Below are 18,773 nucleotides of genomic sequence, written 5' to 3'. Positions count from 1 at the left end.
TCCCCGCCCCCCAGTTACCCACTGCCCCTCCCACCCCAGGTCCCCGCTGCCCTTATCACCCCAGGTACCTGCCGGTCCCCAACCCCCAGATACCCACTGCCCCTCCCGCCTCAGGTACCCGCTGGTCCCCACCCCCCAGAAACCCGCTGCCCCTCCAGCCCCAGGTACCCGCTACCCCACTGCCCCAGGTACCCACCGGTCCCCACTCCCCAGGTACTCACTGCCCCTCCCGCCCCAGGTACCTGCTGGTCTCCACCTCCTAGATACCCACTGCCCCTCTCACCCCAGGTACCCACCGGTCCCCATCCCCTAGATACCTGCTGCCCCTCCCAACCCAGATACCTGCTGCCCCTCCAGCCCCAGGTCCCCATGGGTCCCCACGCCCCAGGTCCCCACTGCCCCTCCTGCCCCAGGTGCCCGCCGGTCCCCACCCACTAGGTACCCACTGCCTCTGCCACCCCAGATACCCGCTGCCCCTCCTGCCCCGGGTACCCACTGGTCCCCACCCTTCAGAGACCCACTGCCCCTCCAGTCCCAGGTACCCGCTCCCCCTGCCACCCCAGGTACCCACCGGTCCCCATTCCTTAGATACCCACTTCCTCTCCCACCCCGGATACCGCCCCGTTCTCCCCCCCGCAGGTATCTGTCCCACAGCCCCTGCTGTCTCAGCCCTGGACTCCTGTTCCAGTTCTGCCAAAGCTGCTCGTTCCCCCCTCAATCGCAGCCTCCTGAGCGGAGCAGAGTTTGCTGGGCCACTTAGCAATGGGTGAGGATCTTGTGCTGTTAGTTGTGTGCAGAATGGGAACTGCTGGGCCCCCCAAACTCATCTCACATGGAGGGGGCGCCTGACGCTGCACTGCTCCTCTCCCTGCTGGCTGAAGGGGGCTCCCAGGAGCCTGCTGGGGCTGTGAGTCGGGGAGCAGCAGTGTGAGCTGAGGGGTGGACGGTGTGCGGGGAGCTCTCTGGGGGGCTCCCTCATGGAAAAGTCATTCCCGGCAGCCGTCTCTCCGGAGCTGGGTGGATGCCCCCATCTCCCTGTGGCTCAGCTCACCCCACAAGGCGTGGGGGGCTGGAACAGCCTCTTGTCCCCCGATGTCCAGGTCCCCAGCAGGCTAGCTTGGCCCACAAATGTGTGTGGTTCCAAGCGCTGGCCCTCACCCAGGTGTCAGAGGGGTGGGGGGCTGGCAGAGCCCTCTCTCTCTCTCGCTCGTGGCCTCGCTGGGTCAGGTGCGGGCCCACACAGGGGTCCAGCTCTCCTCTCTTTCGCTCCGCTTTGCTTCCAGCTGTTCCTGTTCCATACAGTCACCATCCGCTCCCCGCAGAACTTCACCCAATGCACCACGCAGGGCAGCTTCCCCCGGCGCTGGCACGAGATGGCCTACAACATGCTGGGCTTCACCTGCCTCTTCCTCCTGCCCCTGCTCATCATGGTCTGCTGCTACTCCCGCATCCTGCTGGAGATCTCCCGCCGCATGGGCACCAGCCTCTGTGAGTGCACTGGGGCTAGTGGCAGGAGGCTGTGTGGGGCTGGGCGTGGGCCTGGGGACACACGGGGTTGGGGAGGGGCTGGGGAGAACCCAGTGGTGGATCTGGGGCTGGGCTGGGCTGGGCGTGGGCCTGGGGACACACGGGGTTGGGGAGGGGCTGGGGAGAACCCAGTGGCCAGTGGTGGATCTGGGGGCCTGGGCCTTGGTTTGGGCTGGGGCGTGGGGGTCTGGGGGACACACAGGGTTTTTTGGGGAAGGGTGCTGGCGAGAGAACCCAGTTGGGGGATCATGAGGGGCTGAGGCTGGGGCTGGGCGTAGTGGGCCTGGGGACACCAACACGCGGTTGGCGGAGGGGGCTGGGGAGGAACACCAGTGGGGGATGCCGACTTTGGCTGGGGGCTGGTGTCGTCTTGCGTGGGCTGGTGGTCTGTGGGGCCTGGGGAACACCGGGGTTGGGGTGCGGGACGGGGGCTTGGGGAGATAGACCAGTGGTGGATCTGGGGCGCTGGGCTGGGGCTTGCGGCTGGTGGGCCCTGGGGACACACGAACGTGGTTGGGAGGAGGGCTGCGGGAGATAACCCAGTGGTTGAGAATCTTGGGGGCTTGGGCTGTGGGCTGGGGCAATGGTGTTCTGGGGAACACAACGGGGCGTGTTGGGGAGGGGCGGGGGAGAACCCAAGTGGGGGGGGATCTGGGGGCTTGCGGCAGTGGGCTGGGCGTGTGGGCCTGGGGGGACCAACGGGTGTGGTTGGGAGGGGGTTTGGGGAGGGGCTGGGGAGAACCCAGTGGTGGGGGATCTGGGGGCTGGGCTGGGCTGGGCGTGGGCCTGGGGACACATGGGGCTGAGAGGGGCTGAGGAGAAGCTGAAGGGGGCCCTGAGGCGGCTCTGGCTCATGCTGAGGGTTGGACCGCTCCTGAGTTCCAGAATCAGGCCCAAGGTCCCTGCCCCGAGGCTCGTCTGTAGGGCCCGGTTTCCCAGAGGGCTGGCTGCCCCGTGTGAAGTGGTGCGGCGAGCCTGGCCCTGGGCTCACAGCTCGGCCCACGAGGCCAGGGCTCCCTTCGGACGGAGAGATGCCACTGGCTAGCAGCCAAGCCCATCGATCCAGCACGCTGCGCAGTGTGGGGCAGGGCAGGGGGCTGGGCCCTGGGGTTTGCCAGCTCCCCCCATGGCTAACGTGGTGTGTGGGGGCTGCGCCCTGCCCTGACAGCCCTGCTCCGTGTTGCTCTAGTCTCCAAGGAGGTGCCCCTGCGCCGTTCCACCAACAACATCCCGCGGGCGCGACTGCGTGTGCTCAAGCTGAGCCTGGTCATCGTCAGCTCCTTCATCGTGTGCTGGACGCCCTACTACCTGCTGGGCCTCTGGTACTGGTTCTGCCCCCGCGCCATGGAGGAGACGGTCTCACAGTCCCTCACCCACATCCTCTTCATCTTCGGCCTCCTCAACGCCTGCCTGGACCCCCTCACCTATGGCCTCTTCACCATCCCCTTCCACAGGGGGCTGGGGCACTGCTGCTGGGGCGGGCATGGAGCGGGGCCCGAGCCCTGTTCCCCGCCAACTGGATCCTCGCGCTGCTCCGCCACCTCCTTGCACGCCAAGCGGGGTGCCACGGCCACTCCGGCACACGAGACGCCCACAGCACAGAGCTACCTGGGCAATGGGACCAGCAATGTCAACAGCAGCTACCTGTGAGGCCAGGGCCTGCCTGGGGCCCTGGGTAAAGGCTGCGTTGGTGGGCCCTGCCCTGGTGCCCAGCTCGGCCTGGGGCTGTGAGGGGTCAGTGTGCTGCGGGAGAAGACGGGCCCCTGGAGCTGACCCTCAGGGGCAGGGCAAGCCAGGCATCTCCTTCTGCCTCTGGGCTTCCCACGCTCCCCACCAGACATCAGGAGTGGTGGAGCTGGGGCAGGGTGTGGGGGGCACTGGGAGAGCAGGGGCAGGCAGTGACAGGAGCTGGGTCCTCTCCAGGGTCTCTCTTTCCCTAGGATGAGGGAAAGGGTGTGAGTCTGGACACAAGCAGCTGTGTGGGCCAGGAGTCCCACAGGGCCCGGCAGGCAGGGGGCAGGCCAAGGGGGAAGTTTCCCTTCTGAGGTTATTTGGGGCCGTGTCATAAACAGATAGCTAAGGGTTAACGTTTCCGTTCAACCCTGTAAACGGTTAAACATAGGGAACCAAACACCTGACCAGAGACCAATCAGGAACCGGATTTTTTTCAAAGCTCAGGGAGGGATTTTTGGGTGTGTGTCTTTTTGTCTGTGACTCTGGTGCTCTCTCGGCTCGAGAGGATGCTCTCTACCTTCATGGTTTCCTAACTTGCTGTTTCCCAGTTGTAAGTGCAGGTATAAGACAATATAGGTTTTTATATTGTTTTTGTATTTACATGTGTGTAGTTGGGTGGAATGTTTAAATTGTATTTCTTTTTGAATAAGGCTGTTTATTCATGTTTTCTTTTAACCAATAACCCTGTATATTGTCAACCTTGATACAGAGACCATTTTTATGTCTTTTTCTTTCTTTTTACGATAAAGGCTTTTCTTTTTATAAGAACCTGTTTTGGCATTTTTCCTAGTGGGGGGGCTCAAGGGGGTTGATGAGCCTGCAGCTCACAAGCAGACTTAGGTGGGAAGGGAAAAGAAAGGAGGGGGGGAAGGTAATTGTCCGCTCTCTGTTTTGTTAATTTCAAGGAGTTTTAGTACAGTATCTTCCAGGGTAACCCACCGGGAGGGGCAAGCCTGGGGAGGAATAAACGAAGGAAGAACAAGGGGAAGCGGGGGGTTATTTCCCTTTGTGGTGAGACTCAGGGCATCTGAGTCTTGGGGTTCCCATGGAGTCTCTGGGGGAACCAGAGTGAGGCAGGCACTGAAATTCCTGTCTGGTGGCAGTGATATCAGATCTAAGCTGGTAATTAAGCTTGGAGGTTTCATGCTAGCATCTTATTTTCTGAACTCTAAGGTTCAGATCTGAGTAGGAAAGCTATGACAGGCCGATGCTGGTGCTGGCTCCGCTGGGCTCCTGGAGCGGGTGAGCTTCCCTGCTCCACCCTGGTCCCTGGCAGGGTGGGTCTCTCTGCTCTGGCCCCGAGGGTGCTGGCTGCACACGAGAGGGGCCGTGCAGGGCACCAGGAAGGGTGAATCACAGAGCGCGTGGCAGGAGCTAGGCTCCTGCTGACTGCACCAGCCAACTGGCAATGGTAGTGTCAGCCAGCCCTGCTCCACCAGGCCAGTCCCAGTGTACAGAGGGGGCAGGACAGGGCGCGTGTGGGCATGTGTCCCAGGCGGCGCCGCCAGCAGCTTCCCTGGTAGAAAGTCCTGTGTTGTCCTCCCCCCCTTTGTGTCTCTGCTCCAACCCAGCTGCCTGGACTCTGCTTGGCCCTGAGCTGTGGTGCGAATGGTGCCAGGCCCCAGGTGGCCCCAGGGAGCTGGAGCCCTTTGATCATGTCCCAATCCCCAGCCCAGCGGGGGGCTGCACTGAGCCAGTGGCATCTGCTCTAGAGGAAGAAATGTGTTGGGGGTGGGGGGACCAGGAGCATCAGCCGGAGCCAGCGACAGTAAGACTCCCATCCTCCCTGCTTTGGTACAGCATCCCCAGCTCTGCGGTGCCCCGCAATCCTGACCCGCAGCCCCTCGCTATCCCAGCTGTGAGCACCCCCACAGCTCTGCGGTGCCCCTCAATCCTGACCTGCAGCCCCCTGCTATCCCAGCCCTGGGCACCCCCACAGCTCTGCCAATTTCCCTCAATCCCAACCCACAGCCACTGCTAGCTCAGCAATGAGCACCCCCACAGCTCTACAGTGCCTCTCAGTCCCAACCCACAGCCCCTGCTAGCCCAGCCCTGGGATCCCCCACAACTCTGCAGTGCCCCTCAATCCCAACCCACAGCCCCTACTAGCCCATCTCTGGGCACCCCCACAGCTCTGCAGTGCTCCTTAATCCCAACCCACAGCCCCCCGCTATCCCAGCCATGAGCTCCCCTCCACAGCTCTGCGGTGCCCCTCAATCCTGACCTGCAGCCCCCCGCTATATCAGCCCTGGACACCCCCACAGCTCTGCGGTGCTCCTCTATCTCAACCCACAGCCCCCCGCTATCCCAGCCATGAGCTCCTCTCCACAGCTCTGCGGTGCTCCTCAATCCCGACCCGCAGCCCCCCCGCTATCCCAGCCATGAGCTCCCCTCCACAGCTCTGCAGTGCCCCTCAATCCTGACTCCCAGCCCTCCTGTAATTCCAGAGCTCAAGAGTTTGATTCCTTCCCTTCCCAAACTTTTTTGAGGGGTGGATTTGGCTCCTCCTGTTCCATAAATATTCATAATGGGAGTTTTGACTGACAACTGCCCTGTCTTGAAAGGAAGTGGGGCTCAGGGGCTGGGGCCGTATCTCCCCACAGGGTTGCCAAGGGACCCTGGAGCTGAGCGGGCTGTTAAAGGTCTGGTTGGTGACACAGTGGGGCTAAGGCAGGCTCCAGGCCTGCTGTGGCACCGCGTGACTCCTGGAAGAAGTGGCATGTCCCCATCTCGGGCTCCTATATGTAAGGGCAGGCAGGGGGCTCTGCACACTTCCGCTGCCCCAAGTGCCGGCTCTGCAGCTCCCATTGGCCAGGAACCATGGCCAATGGGCATTGCGGGGGCGGTGCCTGCGAACGGGGCAGCGTGCACCTTCACATAAGAGCCAGAGGGGGGATATGCTGCTGCTTCCAGGGGCCTCCTGAGGTAAGCACCGCTCAGAGCCCTCTCCTGCACCCCAAATCCCTCATCCCTGGCCCCATACCAGAGACCACACCCCCAGCTAGACCCCCCTCTGCACGTGAACCCCTCATTTCTGGCCCCACCCCGAAACATGCACTCCCACCCCACCTGTCAGTGCAGGTGGGGCCAGATGGACACTGATGTTTGGCTCCAGCTCATGGGCTCTGTCCCACCCCTTAATCCTGCGAGATTGTTCTCCTGGAAACTAGAGCCTCGCTGCTCTCACTGAAGGTCGCTGCTCCCCTGGCAGTGGAGCTCTTCATGGCTACGCCTCCGGGGTCAATGTCAGCTGCACACTGGGCAGGCCACGAAACGCCCGTCCTGCGGAGGGGAGAGCAGGCTGTCTGGGTTCCTGCCATCTGTAGGGGGGATTTGGGGCAGTGTAGGACCCATGGGGTGACCAGGAGTGAGGACTTTGCTGGGCTGAGCTGGCCCTGGAGCTGGGAGGTTCTGGACCAGGTTCCCTGTCCCTAGCACCTGGCAGGGCCTCACGCTCCTCCTGGGATGGACCCTGAAGGGCCCTTTCCCGGATGAGGGGCTGGAACATGGCCAGCTGGGTGCAGAGCAGAGTGTGCGTCACCAGCTGGCTTTGCTGCATCTCCAGCTGGCACAGCCAGCACTTGCTGTGGGAGACCAGCTAATCTCGGGGCCTTGGCAGACACTCCAGCAGTTAGAACCTTGCTCCTAGATCAGCGGCTCCACCTGCTCTCTCCCCTTGTACTTGCACCCCCACTGCCCTGCTTGCCCCCGCTCCACACAGGATGCAGGGCCAGGCTGAGTAGGTGGGAAGAGCCAGTCCCAGACCCTGAGCTCTGCCCAGCTCTCCTGGCCAGAATGTGTGTGTGAGGGGGTGGGAGAGCATTTTGCTGCAGGACCTGGGAGGAGAGACAGGGATGGGCAGGGGAATAGGTTGGCCATGGCTCATGGGTTGCAAGGAGGTGAGATTAGCAAGCGAATCACCCCCCTTCCTGGTGCCTCTGCCCCATCCCCTGCCCACCAGGTGTCCAGGAAGCATGGGGACATGGATATCAATCTCCTCAGGCTGACTCAGGACAGGCTCCTGCAGCACCTCACTGGTGTTGGGTGCTGGGCCAGCAGGAGCCCTGAGATCTAGGCTGGCAGGAGCTGGAGGGGGCTGAGAGGCACTCCTGGAGGCGGGGATGGTGGCGCCTGGGTCAGTGTGGGTTCAGAGAATGTGCTTGTGACGATGTGGTTCTGGCGGGACCCAACTGAGAGTGCCAAATCAGGACCAATTGCTCAAACAGGGCAGTCACAGCCCAAGGCTGGGGTTTTTCCACCTCTAAGGCAAACCAAACCAGCCAGACAAAAATGACTTCGGTGTCACCCCACTGGCTAACCGCAAGTCACACAAGCAATTTCCTTAGACACTCCAGTCTCCCAGTATCACCACCAGTCCCACACGTCCTGGGGATGAATGGTTATGAAAACCAACACCCCAGTAAAAGAAAAAGGTTCTCTCGATCCCAAAGGACCAAGCCCCAGACCCAGGTCAATATACACATCAGATCTTACCCACAAATCACGCTGTTGCCAATCCTTTAGAATCTAAAATCTAAAGGTTTATTCATAAAAGGAAAAAGATAGAGATGAGAGCTAGAATTGGTTAAATGGAATCAATTACATACAGTAATGGCAAAGTTCTTAGTTCAGGCTTGTAGCAGTGATGGAGTAAACTGCAGGTTCAAATCAAGTCTCTGGAGTACATCCCCCGCTGGGATGGGTCGTTCAGTCCTTTGTGCAGAGCTTCAGCTTGTAGCAAAGTCCCTCCAGAGGTAAGAAGCAGGATTGAAGACAAGATGGAGATGAGGCCTCCGTCTTATATAGGCCTTTCCAGGTGTAAGAACACTTCTTTGTTCCTACTGTGGAAAGTTACAGCAAAATGGAGTCTGCAGTCACATGGGCCAGTTTCTGCACACCCTGCTGAGTCACAAGGCGTATCTGCCTCCTCTCAATGGGTCAATTGTGTAGTTGATGGTCCTTAATGGGCCATCAAGCAGGCTAAGCAGAGCTGACACCAACTTGTCTGGAATCTTTCCCAGTAACACAGCACAAGTTTGAAATACAGACAGTATACAGCCAATATTCATAACTTCAACTACAAAAATGATACAGACATACAGACAGCATAATCATAACCAGTAACCCGTAACCTGGTCTTAGACACCTTATATGACCCCCTTTACATAGGATTTGGTGCCACTACAGAACCTTGGTTGCAACCCATGTTCTATATGGTCCCAGTTTATATCAATAATGTCACAGTGCTACCCTGGGATTCCCAGGCAGTCTTGGTACCTTCTTCCATCTGCACTTGGTGTCCTGATCTCCTGGTGTGATGCTGGCAGCTCAGCGCCAGCTTGTGCCACGATCCCCATGTCTCAGCGGGACTCCAAGTACATAGCTGGGATCAGTCCAGCTCAGCTGGGTGTTCGTGTTGTTACAGTAGAGTGATAAGGGCGTGTTTGGTGCTCATACTATTGAATGCTGGTGAGTGGCTCCAGTATTAATCTCACTTCTAGCAGCTGGCTCCCATGTCGTAAGGGAAAACTTGAGCGTTTGCATTGTGAGAACATCAGAACAGCCAGACTGGGTCAGACCAAAGATCCCTCTAGCCCAGTGTCCTGTCTTCTGCCAATGCCAGGCAGGTAATCATCAAGTGATCCATCCCCTGTCGCCCACTCCCAGCTTCTGGCAGACAGAGGCTAGGGACACCATCCCTGCCATTGATGGACCCATGACGTTGCACTGTAGATGTTTTATGGAAATGTGCTAATGAGTGTGACTATGATGTAACTGGAATATGCTGTATGCAAAAGGGCTCTTGTAAGGGATCATAACAAAGGTTATAACCTACTGAATATATTCCTCCTCTTTGTATACATGTATCATTCTTGTATCTCAAGCTAGAAATCTGAAGTATAACCTGATACTGGAATCAATCTTAAATCTGGTACTTTTCCATTTAGAAGGGGGGTGGGGACCCAGAGAGACAAAAGAGTCCCGCCTTGTGCCAAAGCTATAAAAAGGGGTGGAACAGAACAAAGGGGTGGCCATGAGAAAGCCCCTGTTTTCCACCTAAGATGCCTGCTGGAACTAACAAGCACTGTACCAGGGAAAGGTTTGGGCCCAGACTAGGTAGGAGTCTAGTCTGTGAAAGAAGCTGATTGGACCATCTCTGAGGGTGAGATTTTACTTGTCTTCAGTTTCTTAATGTAGTCAGCTTAGACTTGCATGTTTTGTTTGATTTTGCTTGGTAACTTACTTTGTTCTGTCTGTTATTACTTGGAACCACTTAAATCCTACTTGTTATACTTAATAAAATCATTTGTTTATTAATAAACCCAGAGTAAGTGATTAATACCTGGAGGAGCAAACAGCTGTGCATCTCTCTCTGTCAGTGTTACAGAGGATGGACAATTTATGAGTTTACCCTGTATAAGCTTTATACAAAGCACAATGGATTTATTGAGGGTTTGGATCCCATTGGGAACTGTGTGTCTGGGTGTTGGAAGCAGGAAACCTACAAAGCTGTTTTCACTTAAAGCCTGCAGCTTTGGGGATGTGGCCCAGACCCTGGGTCTGTGTTGCAGCAGGCTAGCATGTCTGGCTCAATAAGGCAGGGTTCTGGAGTCCCAAGCGGACAGGGAAAACAGGCTCAGAGGTAGTCTCAGCACATCAGGTGACAGTCCCAATGGGGTCTCTGTGACCGAACCTGTCATAGGACCTGTCCTCCATGAACATATCTAGTCCTTTTTTGAATCCTGTTATAGTCTTGGCCTTCACAACATCTCTGGCAAGGAGTTCCACAACTTGACTGTGCATTGTGTGAAGAAATACTTCCTTGCGTTTCTTTAAAACCTGCTGCCCATTAATTTCATTGGGTGAGCCCTAGTTCTTGTGTTATGAGAATGAGTAAATAACACGTCCTCATTTACTTTCTCCACATCACTCATGATTTTATAGACCTCTATCATATCCCCGCCCCTTAGTCGTCTCTTTTCCAAGCTGAAAAGTCCCAGTCTTATTAATCTCTCCTCAAACGGCAGCCGTTCCACACCCCTCATCATTTTTGTTGCCCTTTTCTGAACTTTTTCCAGTTCCAACATATCTTTTTTTGAGATGGGGCGACCACATCTGCACCCAGTATTCAAGATGTGGGCGTCCCATGGATTTAGTAGATGCAATATGGTATTTTCTGTCTCTATTAACTATCCCTTTCTTAATGATTCCCAACATCCTGTTCGCTTTTTTGACTGCCACTTTGACTTGACTGCTTCATACAGCTGGTTTGGGGGTCTGCGTGACAGCCTAGTCCACAATGTAACTACATTCACGGTTAGAACATTTCTCCTAAATCTCCCCTGCTGCAGACTAAGCCCATCACTTCCTGTCCTACCTTCCGTGGACATGGAGAACAATTGATCCCCGTCCTCTTCAGAACAGCCCTTCACAGATTTGAAGACTGGTGTTAGATCCCTCCTCTGTCTTCTTTTCTCCACTAAACATGCCCAGTTTTTTTAAACCTCTCCTCACAGGTCGGGTTTTCTAAACCTTTATCACTTTTGTTGCTTTCCTCTGGACTCTCTCCAATATGTCCACATCTTTCCTGAAGTGTGGGGTCCAAACCTGGACATGGTGCTCCAGCTGGGGCCTCCCCACTGCCGAGTAGAGTGGGACGTTACCTCCTGTGTTTTATCTCCGACACTCCTGACTATACACCCCAGAATGACATTCGCCATTTTTGCAACTGCACCACATTTTGACTCTCATTCAGTCCGTGATCCACTCTAATCACCAGCACCTGGCCAGCTACTCCCCACTGTGTAGTTGTATGTTTGAGTTTTCCTTCCTAAGTGAACTACTTTGCACTTGTCTATGGTGAATCTCACCTTGGTGAATTCAGATCTGTTCTCTAATTTGTCAAGGTTGTTTTTAATCCGAATCCTGTCCTCCAGCTGCTTGCAACCCTCCAGCCTGGTGTCACCTGCAGATTGTGTGAGCACATTCCCCACTCCGTTCTCCAAGTCACTCATGGAAATGCTGTATAGAACTGGACCCGGGACTCACCCTGTGGGACCCCAGTTTGACAGTGAAGCGTTGGTTTGATTTTGGTCTTTCAACCAGCTGTTCACCCAACTTCATAGTGATTTCATCTTGACCACGTTTCCCTAGTTTGCTGATGAGGATGTCAGGTGGGATCGCGTCAAGTGTTACTGAATGGTTACATGGTCACCAGACCTCTCCTGCACAGCCAGGGCCCACCCCGGGGATGCTGGCTGCCGAGGCCTGCAGATCTGCACCGCTAGCTGGAGCGCTGGGTGTCACTTTGCACTGCCACTGAACTGGACCCCAGATGTGGTGGGGGGTGTCCTGGAGGGGCCATTCCTTGGGCATGTAGGTGGGACAACGTTAGGCTGTGTGGGTGGGTGGGCCATGCCGAACTGCAGCTGCATGTCCTGGCTACCCACAGATTGTGTCTTGGTGCTATGGCCCCAGCTTTGGAACAGTCTCTTGGGAGAGCCCCTTTAATGGCTCAGACACCCCGGGGGGGGGTGTCTCACTCTACCTTCAGGGTCCGCCACACATTCTCACCACCTCTGGAGACAACCTCTGGGGCACCAGCCCTCCTGCTTCACAGCGGGAGCCCTGCCCAGCGAGTCCAACTGGGACAGCCGGGCAGAGACTCACCCACTCTGCAGAGACTAAGCACCCTGCCCAGCGGCTGCAGGGACATGCTGTGAAAACAGTCGGGTTTATTGTCACCTGGACAAGCCTAGGGAGGCCTTCGGGCAGCACAGAGAAATGAAGGTCCATGCTGGTCAGCCCAGAGCACTTCACCAGCCCCGCTGCCGTGAAGCCCAGTTCAGGCTCTGTCTCTCCCTGACTGCCTTCCTTAGTTCCTAGGTGAAAAGCCAAGTCCTTAGTTCCCCCCCTCCACACCTTCCAGTCCTTTGTTGTTGGGTTTCCCCACCCTGCCTCCTGCTGAGTGGTGGGGAAATCCTCTTCCCTTTGGGTCCTTGGTTGCTAGGTGTCAATATCCCAGTGACTGGGCTTTCCATTGTGTTCTGGAATTTTCCATTGATATGGGTCAGCCCCAGCCAATCCTTTTTAATGACCCCGGTCAGCTCAGTCAGCTAGGTTACACCCTCCCCCCACATCTCTTAGCCTGCCCAGTGAGTACACTCAATCCTCCCACAGGTGGGTAGCCATGCAAAGCATAAGGGAAACTGAGGCACACATAGGACTCATAAAAATATCACAAAAAATTCCAACTCCATCACAGCCCATGATGACCCTCTTTCCCCAATACTACACCTGCACCTCTGGGCCTCCTGAAATCAGTGGGGATCCTCCCCAGGGGAAAGGCAGCAAGATGGAGCCCAGAACTGGGGCTTTTCGCTCTGTGCTCCATGCTGGGATAGTCCTCTCAGTAGCCTACCACGTTCTGGGCTTCCCTGCTGCCATGTGGCACCTCACCTGGGGGAGGGGTTTGCCCCCACCCAGCACTTCTCTTCCACAGTCAGGAGGGCTCAGCCCACCTTGGGCCACTGGTGACGCCTTAGGTCAGGCCACGTAGGCATCATTCAGCCCTTCCAAGCATTTGACAGCAGCTCAAAGAGAAATGCCTCTGCTAGCCCGTCTGGGCGACGGCTGCCATGGGGCAGGTGAGCTGCCTGCACGGGCGGCGTTCAAAGGCAGCCGCTGAAGACTTTCCCATGGAGCAGGGTCCAAGCCACAAGCCCTCCGTGAGGGAACACGGACCAGGCAGGAGGCTCGCTAGCTGGGTTATAAACCCTTCCTGCAGTAGCCAGGGGAGGAGAGTGTCAAAGCAGGCAGGGCTCACACAAGGCCGGGGGTGAGCTGCGGGCCAGGGAGTGCAGAATTGGGCTACAGAAGTCCCATGGGTACCCTCTGCTGCCCAGCTGCAGTAATGACAAGGCTCTGCTGTCACAAACCCACAGGAACGCTGCTCAAGCCAGGGGCCAGCTGCTCAGCTGGTTTATTCAGCACAGCTTCAGTAGGGTAGCCAAGGGAATTATGCTGATTTAACCCAGCTGTGGATCTGGGGCCTGGAGCCAAGCAAGCTGGGACTCAGGCAAGGCGAGTGCAGGGGAGCAGGATGGGGTCTGCAGTTCCCAGAGTTCTGCTCCAGCGGCCAGCGTAGGGGGTACAGGGTGAGCAGTGACATGCAGCTGACAGGGGCCTGCAGGAACAGCTGTTGAATTGCCAAAGGAGGACGATGGAATCGGTAGGAAATGCATTTTATTGAAGGCTCCCTAGAACATGGGTGTTACAAACAGTGAACACAGGAGGGGCTGACAGGGCAGTAGCTGTGCCTGAGAGGACAACAAGCACTTCGACTGGCTGTTTTGTATCGCACTGCCCAGTGTGTCTAATCAGTGGTGAAAGAAAACTGTGGGCTCCTGAGTTTATTGAGAAGTGGCAAAGGCTGCATCCAGCGGCGTCAGCCCTGCTGAACTGAGTAATTGCAATTCCTACTCCCCCCCGCCCCCATTTTGGAGGCTTAGTGCAAAGCATTGTTTGACCAATACTGGTATTGTAACGGTTCTTGCATAACAGCCTGTGGGAGCAGCCGCTAGATCTGTCGCGGGCGATGTGGGGTGTATTCAGGCATAGTGGTTAAATCATGGGCTCTCTCCTGGGACAGTGGCTGGCCTGGCCCATGTGACTCCTGCTTTGTGTTCTGAAGAAATACCAGGACATTGGCCCAGGAGGCCTTGCTGTCTGAGCAGAGCAGGGCATCCCAGTGGGCTGTGCTAGGGAAGGGACCCCTGGACTGTTCCATGAGGGGGCTCAGCAGCCCCAGATTCACAGAGCACAGGCCAGAAGGGACCAGCGATCCCCCAGGCTGCCCCTGAGTACAGCACGGGCCAGAGACCTGCCTTGGGAGCAGACCTTGGAGCAAAACATCCCATCGTGATTTAAAAATTGCCTGTGATGGAGCCTCCACCACACTCCTTGGGAAATTGTTCCAAGGCTAACTTCCCCTCCACACTTCATTTGCCTTTCTGGTTTCCATCATGTTCCTAAAGGTCCCGCCTCAGGGCTTCCGCTGATCCCTGCAGCAGCCAGGGCAGGATTCTCCTGTGCACTCCAGTGTATTTTGGGTGAGTGTTTGGTTTCTAACTTTCCTTCCTCTGAATGGGGCCTGATCTATTGACTGCATGGAGCATCGGAGACGGCCATGCCAGGAGATGGGCTATGGGACAGGAAGGCCCACAGCTCTGGGGTGGCCGCGAGCACTCTTTCCTCCAGGTGCTGGGCTGGCTGGTGCTTGGTCAGCTGCTCAGGGTCAGGAAGGGATTTTCCCTGGGTCAGCTTGGCAGCAACCCTGGGGGGTTTTCACCTCCCTGCTGTGTGTGGGTGGGGGTTGCTTGACAGGATTATCTGGGCATATTCAATTGTTTCCCTGCCACTGCAGGTGCCTTGGGCATTGGTGCACTGCAGTCCTGCCTGTTCTCTGCCTGTGGCACGTAACAGCCCAGTCTCACGTGGGCTGTAATACGTTGGGCTCATTTCGGGAGGGGGGCTAGCGTGTGGTGCTGGTGGCCAATGCTATACAGGAGGTCAGGCTGGTGATCAAATGGCCTCTTCTGGCCTTAACCTCTCTGACTCTCTGGGGCCACATGATTCCTTCTAGCACAAACAAACCCGGAGGGAGTCAAGATCTGCCAATTTCTGCCACTTTTACTGAGCCTCTCGTGATATTTGGTGCTTCTCTGTAAGGCCCAGCTCCTGGAGTCCTGGGATTATGGGAGAATTTCAGCTTCCATTAAAAAGATGAGTAGGGTTTTTAGCTTCTCTGGTTGGAAGCAGGAGCCACACCTCACGTGGCATGCTCTGGGCAAGTTCCTGGCACCCTGGTGACCCTGGGCTGAGGGGGCTGCCTGACGATAGGCAGATGTTTGGGCACACTGTAGGGGTGAGTGGGGTTGCTCTGACTCCTACATCGGTCCTGGCCACGCCGCCCACCTCAGTGAGCGTGGATTGCAGCTCTGGTGAACTGCAGTTCAGATTGTCTGTGCAATGGGACATGTCCGGTGCCCCTTTGTGACACTCTCTCCCATGCCGGCCTGGGACTCTGCTCTACGCTGGCAGTGGGTGGCCCTATGTGGGCTCTGGGGTAGATACTCTGGCTGCATGGTGTAGTTACACCCTGCAGTGAAGATAATATAATAAAGTATATGGGGATATACCTCTCTCATAGAACTGGAAGGGATCCTGAAAGGTCATTGTGTCCAGCCCCCTGCCTTCACTAGGCAGGACCAAGTACTGATTTTTGCCCCAGATCCCTAAGTGGCCCCCTCAAGGATTGAACTCACAGCCCTGGGTTTAGCAGGCCAATGCTCAAACCACTGAGCTATCCCTCCCCTGATGCAACAGATGTTACAACAAGATGCAACAGGGTTACAACCAAGAGTCAAACCAATGCAACAAATTGCAGTGAAACTGGTGCTAATCTTCCCAGGCCTAAGTCACAGCTCAGCTACACAGAGAGCCCCTAACCCCTGCACACCCACTGTTTCCTGGGCCCCGGCAATTAACAGCTTTCACTCCATCTAAACTGCTCATTGGTGACTTTCCCATAAATCCCTTTCTGCTCCCAGTGCAGGTGTGCCGGGCCGGCCCCACTCAGTCCCTCGGCAGCCCTGCACTGTGTGACCATCAGCCTCTTGCACAGCTTCCCCCAGCCCCACCCCACCCAACCCGCTGGCACACGGTGCCACGGCGCAGGACCGACTCTGGCTTCCTACGTGCTGACGGCCCCTGTGGTCACTCTCGTCTCTGTAAAGAAGCTCTTGAGCAGCATCACTTGGCTGACGCTGACCACGAGGACGAGGACGGTCTCCCCCACAGACCAGTAGGAGACATGGTTGTTCAGCTCTTCAGCCCGGATCCGGTCCTGAGCCTCCCGCAGCCGATAATGAGTCTGGGAGTCAATCACTGTATTTAAAGCTTCGTGAATGGTGACACAAGCAGATTCCATCTGGGGAAACAAACACACCTGCATAACTACACACAGCTGGGCCTGGCCGGGACAATCCACAGATCTGCGGATAGTTGCTCTGTTTTGATGAGGGAGTAAAATACCATCCTCCCATGTCAGAGAGCTGCAGAGGCTTCACGGGACAGCAGAGGAGGGAGTCTCTGGCTAAAGACAGTTCTACTTCTACATGCAGGCCCAAGGTTTCAAGAGTGATCTCTGATTTTGGGTGTCCAACGTGAGGTCGCTGGGGCCTGCTTTTGGAGGTGCCTAGCACTCAGAGCTCTCCAGCTGGAGTCAGTGGGAGCTGCAGGTGCTGATCAGACCCAGCTGTGTGGGGCTGAGAACTGGAGGTACCCCAAAGCCAAAGCCACTCTTGACAATACAGGGGTGTATGTGTGTGTACATGGCTCACAATGCCTCTCTCTCTCCTTGGAGATAAGCCCAAGCCAACACATGGACCCAAAGACCTCGCCCCCAGCTCAGAGAAGGTTCTGCTCTGGATCTGAATTGTGTGGGTTGGGCCGGCCTGTCCTTTACCTGAGATTCTGGTACACTCCCTTTTTCTAAGCCAGCTGCATTCTTCCCTTCTGCTGGAACAGGTGCTGCGTTACCCTGCACCACACACTACCGTTACCCTGCGGCTGGAAGTTCTGCTTTTAGCTGAGAGCTAAAGTGAGCACACCAGGGCCCAACCGTTTCTTTCTCAACCCTGGCCATGCGTTATCGGCATCTAACCTCAGAAGCTCTGGGCTGCTCTACCATAAGAGAGAGTTACAAAACTGCCCCACTCCTATGCAACGGATGGACATGCACGGGAACCCGACTGACCTGTGTCAGGGCGGTGACCCTATGGTTCATGTCTGGGAGAATTGGGGGCTCGTCTCCAACTTGAAAGTCAAAGTAGACAGTTTTGTGTGAAAAAGTGGAGAACTCATTGCTAAAGCAAAACGTGTAGATGCCTGCGACTTCAGCTCGATAGGAAAAGCTGTCGTACTGCTTCTTAGCTTCTTTGTAAAGGGTCTTCCCATTGGGATCTTCCACGTAGCAGTCCACATCGTAATGCCCTCCAGTAATCACCTATGGAGACAAAACATGTCTGTCACAGACTTCCCCAGAAACCTGGTAATAGCACCGAATATTTCATCACCTGTATGGGCCTGTCTCCAGAGAGCTCCAAGCAGAGGATGGCACTGCCTGGATCTAACGCAGGCCATGTGGCCCTTGGCTCCAGCCCCTGGCTTTGCATCCTGCCTTTCGGGACAAAAGCTATTTGCAAACCTATCCCCATGGGGTGCTGGAGCTGGCCCTGGAGCCTGACTGACAGGACCACCCTGAATCCCTGAAGCTGGGGGAGATTTTGTAGCTTTCAGAAATATTCCAATAGCCCTTGTCTGGCCTGGGGGCTCAGACTTGTGCTCTCCAGAGGGGCTTCAAATAACGGCTGGGGCCTTAATTAAAGCATAGCCCGGCCCAGGGAGCTTTTCTCTATCAGACATTTCAGCAAACCTGGAACTCTATCCACTCCTCCCTCAGCCCCGGCCCGTGCGGAGGCTGGAGCTGGTTCTGGTCCGGTTCCGCACGGAGCTGGCTGCCGGACAGGGGCCAAGTCCCAGAGCAGCCTGGGAAGTGCCCTGATCTCTGGCACCAGGCCGCTCCCTGCTCCCCTCCAGCCCAGGCACCCCTGCCCGAGGAGTTCAGCGGGGCTGCGGACGTGGCTGCTCAGGGATGCCTGCGGGAGGTCCACCGGAGCCGCCTGCCGCCCCCCAAGGGCGCTGGGGCCTGCAGCCGGCCCCGCTTCCCAGGCCGCTGGCAGGAGCCCGGGCCGGCAGGGAGGACCCGGGGCCGCCCCAGCCCAGGTACCGGAGGGGACTAGCCAGGCAGCGGGTCCCAGCCGCCGGGGCTGGGCCCGAGCTGAGCTGCTCTCCCTGGTGCTGCAGGCTCCGGCCCCGGCCCCAGGAGGGAGGCGCCAGCCGGGCCGTGGCTGGGGCTTCTCCGCAGCGGAGCCCGGTCCCCCCGCCCCACCTGCCCCAGCTCAGACCGCGGCTCCCCCGGGGCGCTCCCGCAGGCAGCCGGGCCGCGGTGCAGCCGCTAGACCCGCCGCATTCGGCTCCTGGCACTGGCTGGCGGGGTCCCCCGGATCCGAGCCGAGCGGGGGAACCCTGACCCCCCCCGAGCCGGGCAGATCGGGGGGGAACCGGCACCCCTCCCCCAGGGCCGAGCCGGGCCGAGCCGAGCGGGGGGACCTCGGCACACCCCCTGATCCGGGCCGAGCGGGGGGACCCCGGCACCCACCCCCACGATCCGGGCCAAGCCGAGCGGGGGAACCCTGACCCCCCCCCGGGCCGGGCAGATCGGGGGGAACCGGCACCCCTCCCCCAGGGCCGAGCCGGGCCGAGCCGAGCGGGGGGACCCCGCCGCCAGTACCTGGAAGTCCAGCGTGAACTTGAGGCCGCGCTGCAGCGGCTCGTGGAAGCACTGCCGGGCGCTGTCGGGCAGCTCGAAGGTGAGCTCGGCGCCCCCG

The 18,773-nt window shown here is 57.4% G+C and overlaps 2 protein-coding genes across 2 annotated transcripts in view; one reads left to right on the top strand and one right to left on the bottom strand.

Annotated features, from left to right (window-relative positions):
* The window catches only part of LOC116833066 (gonadotropin-releasing hormone II receptor-like), a 6,471-nt gene extending 3,294 nt beyond the window's left edge, over positions 1–3,177 (top strand). The window contains exons 2-3 of the mRNA XM_032794283.2: positions 1,284–1,488; positions 2,717–3,177. Coding sequence (XP_032650174.2) covers positions 1,284–1,488; positions 2,717–3,177 — 666 coding nt within the window. The remainder of the gene's footprint in view (positions 1–1,283; positions 1,489–2,716) is intronic.
* Positions 3,178–15,960: 12,783 nt separating this feature from the next.
* Positions 15,961–18,772, bottom strand: TMED3 (transmembrane p24 trafficking protein 3; the record flags this gene model as incomplete). The annotated part of the gene is made up of 3 exons (XM_032794284.2): positions 15,961–16,252; positions 17,081–17,329; positions 18,677–18,772. Coding segments are annotated over 3 exons (582 nt in total), but the record flags the coding sequence as incomplete, so codon positions are not given.
* Position 18,773: the final 1 nt, after the last annotated feature.

Source organism: Chelonoidis abingdonii, chromosome 9, assembly GCF_003597395.2.
Source record: "Chelonoidis abingdonii isolate Lonesome George chromosome 9, CheloAbing_2.0, whole genome shotgun sequence".
Taxonomy (NCBI): domain Eukaryota; kingdom Metazoa; phylum Chordata; order Testudines; family Testudinidae; genus Chelonoidis; species Chelonoidis abingdonii.
Note: the sequence above shows the minus strand (reverse complement) of the source record. Positions and strands in the feature narration are given on the sequence as shown.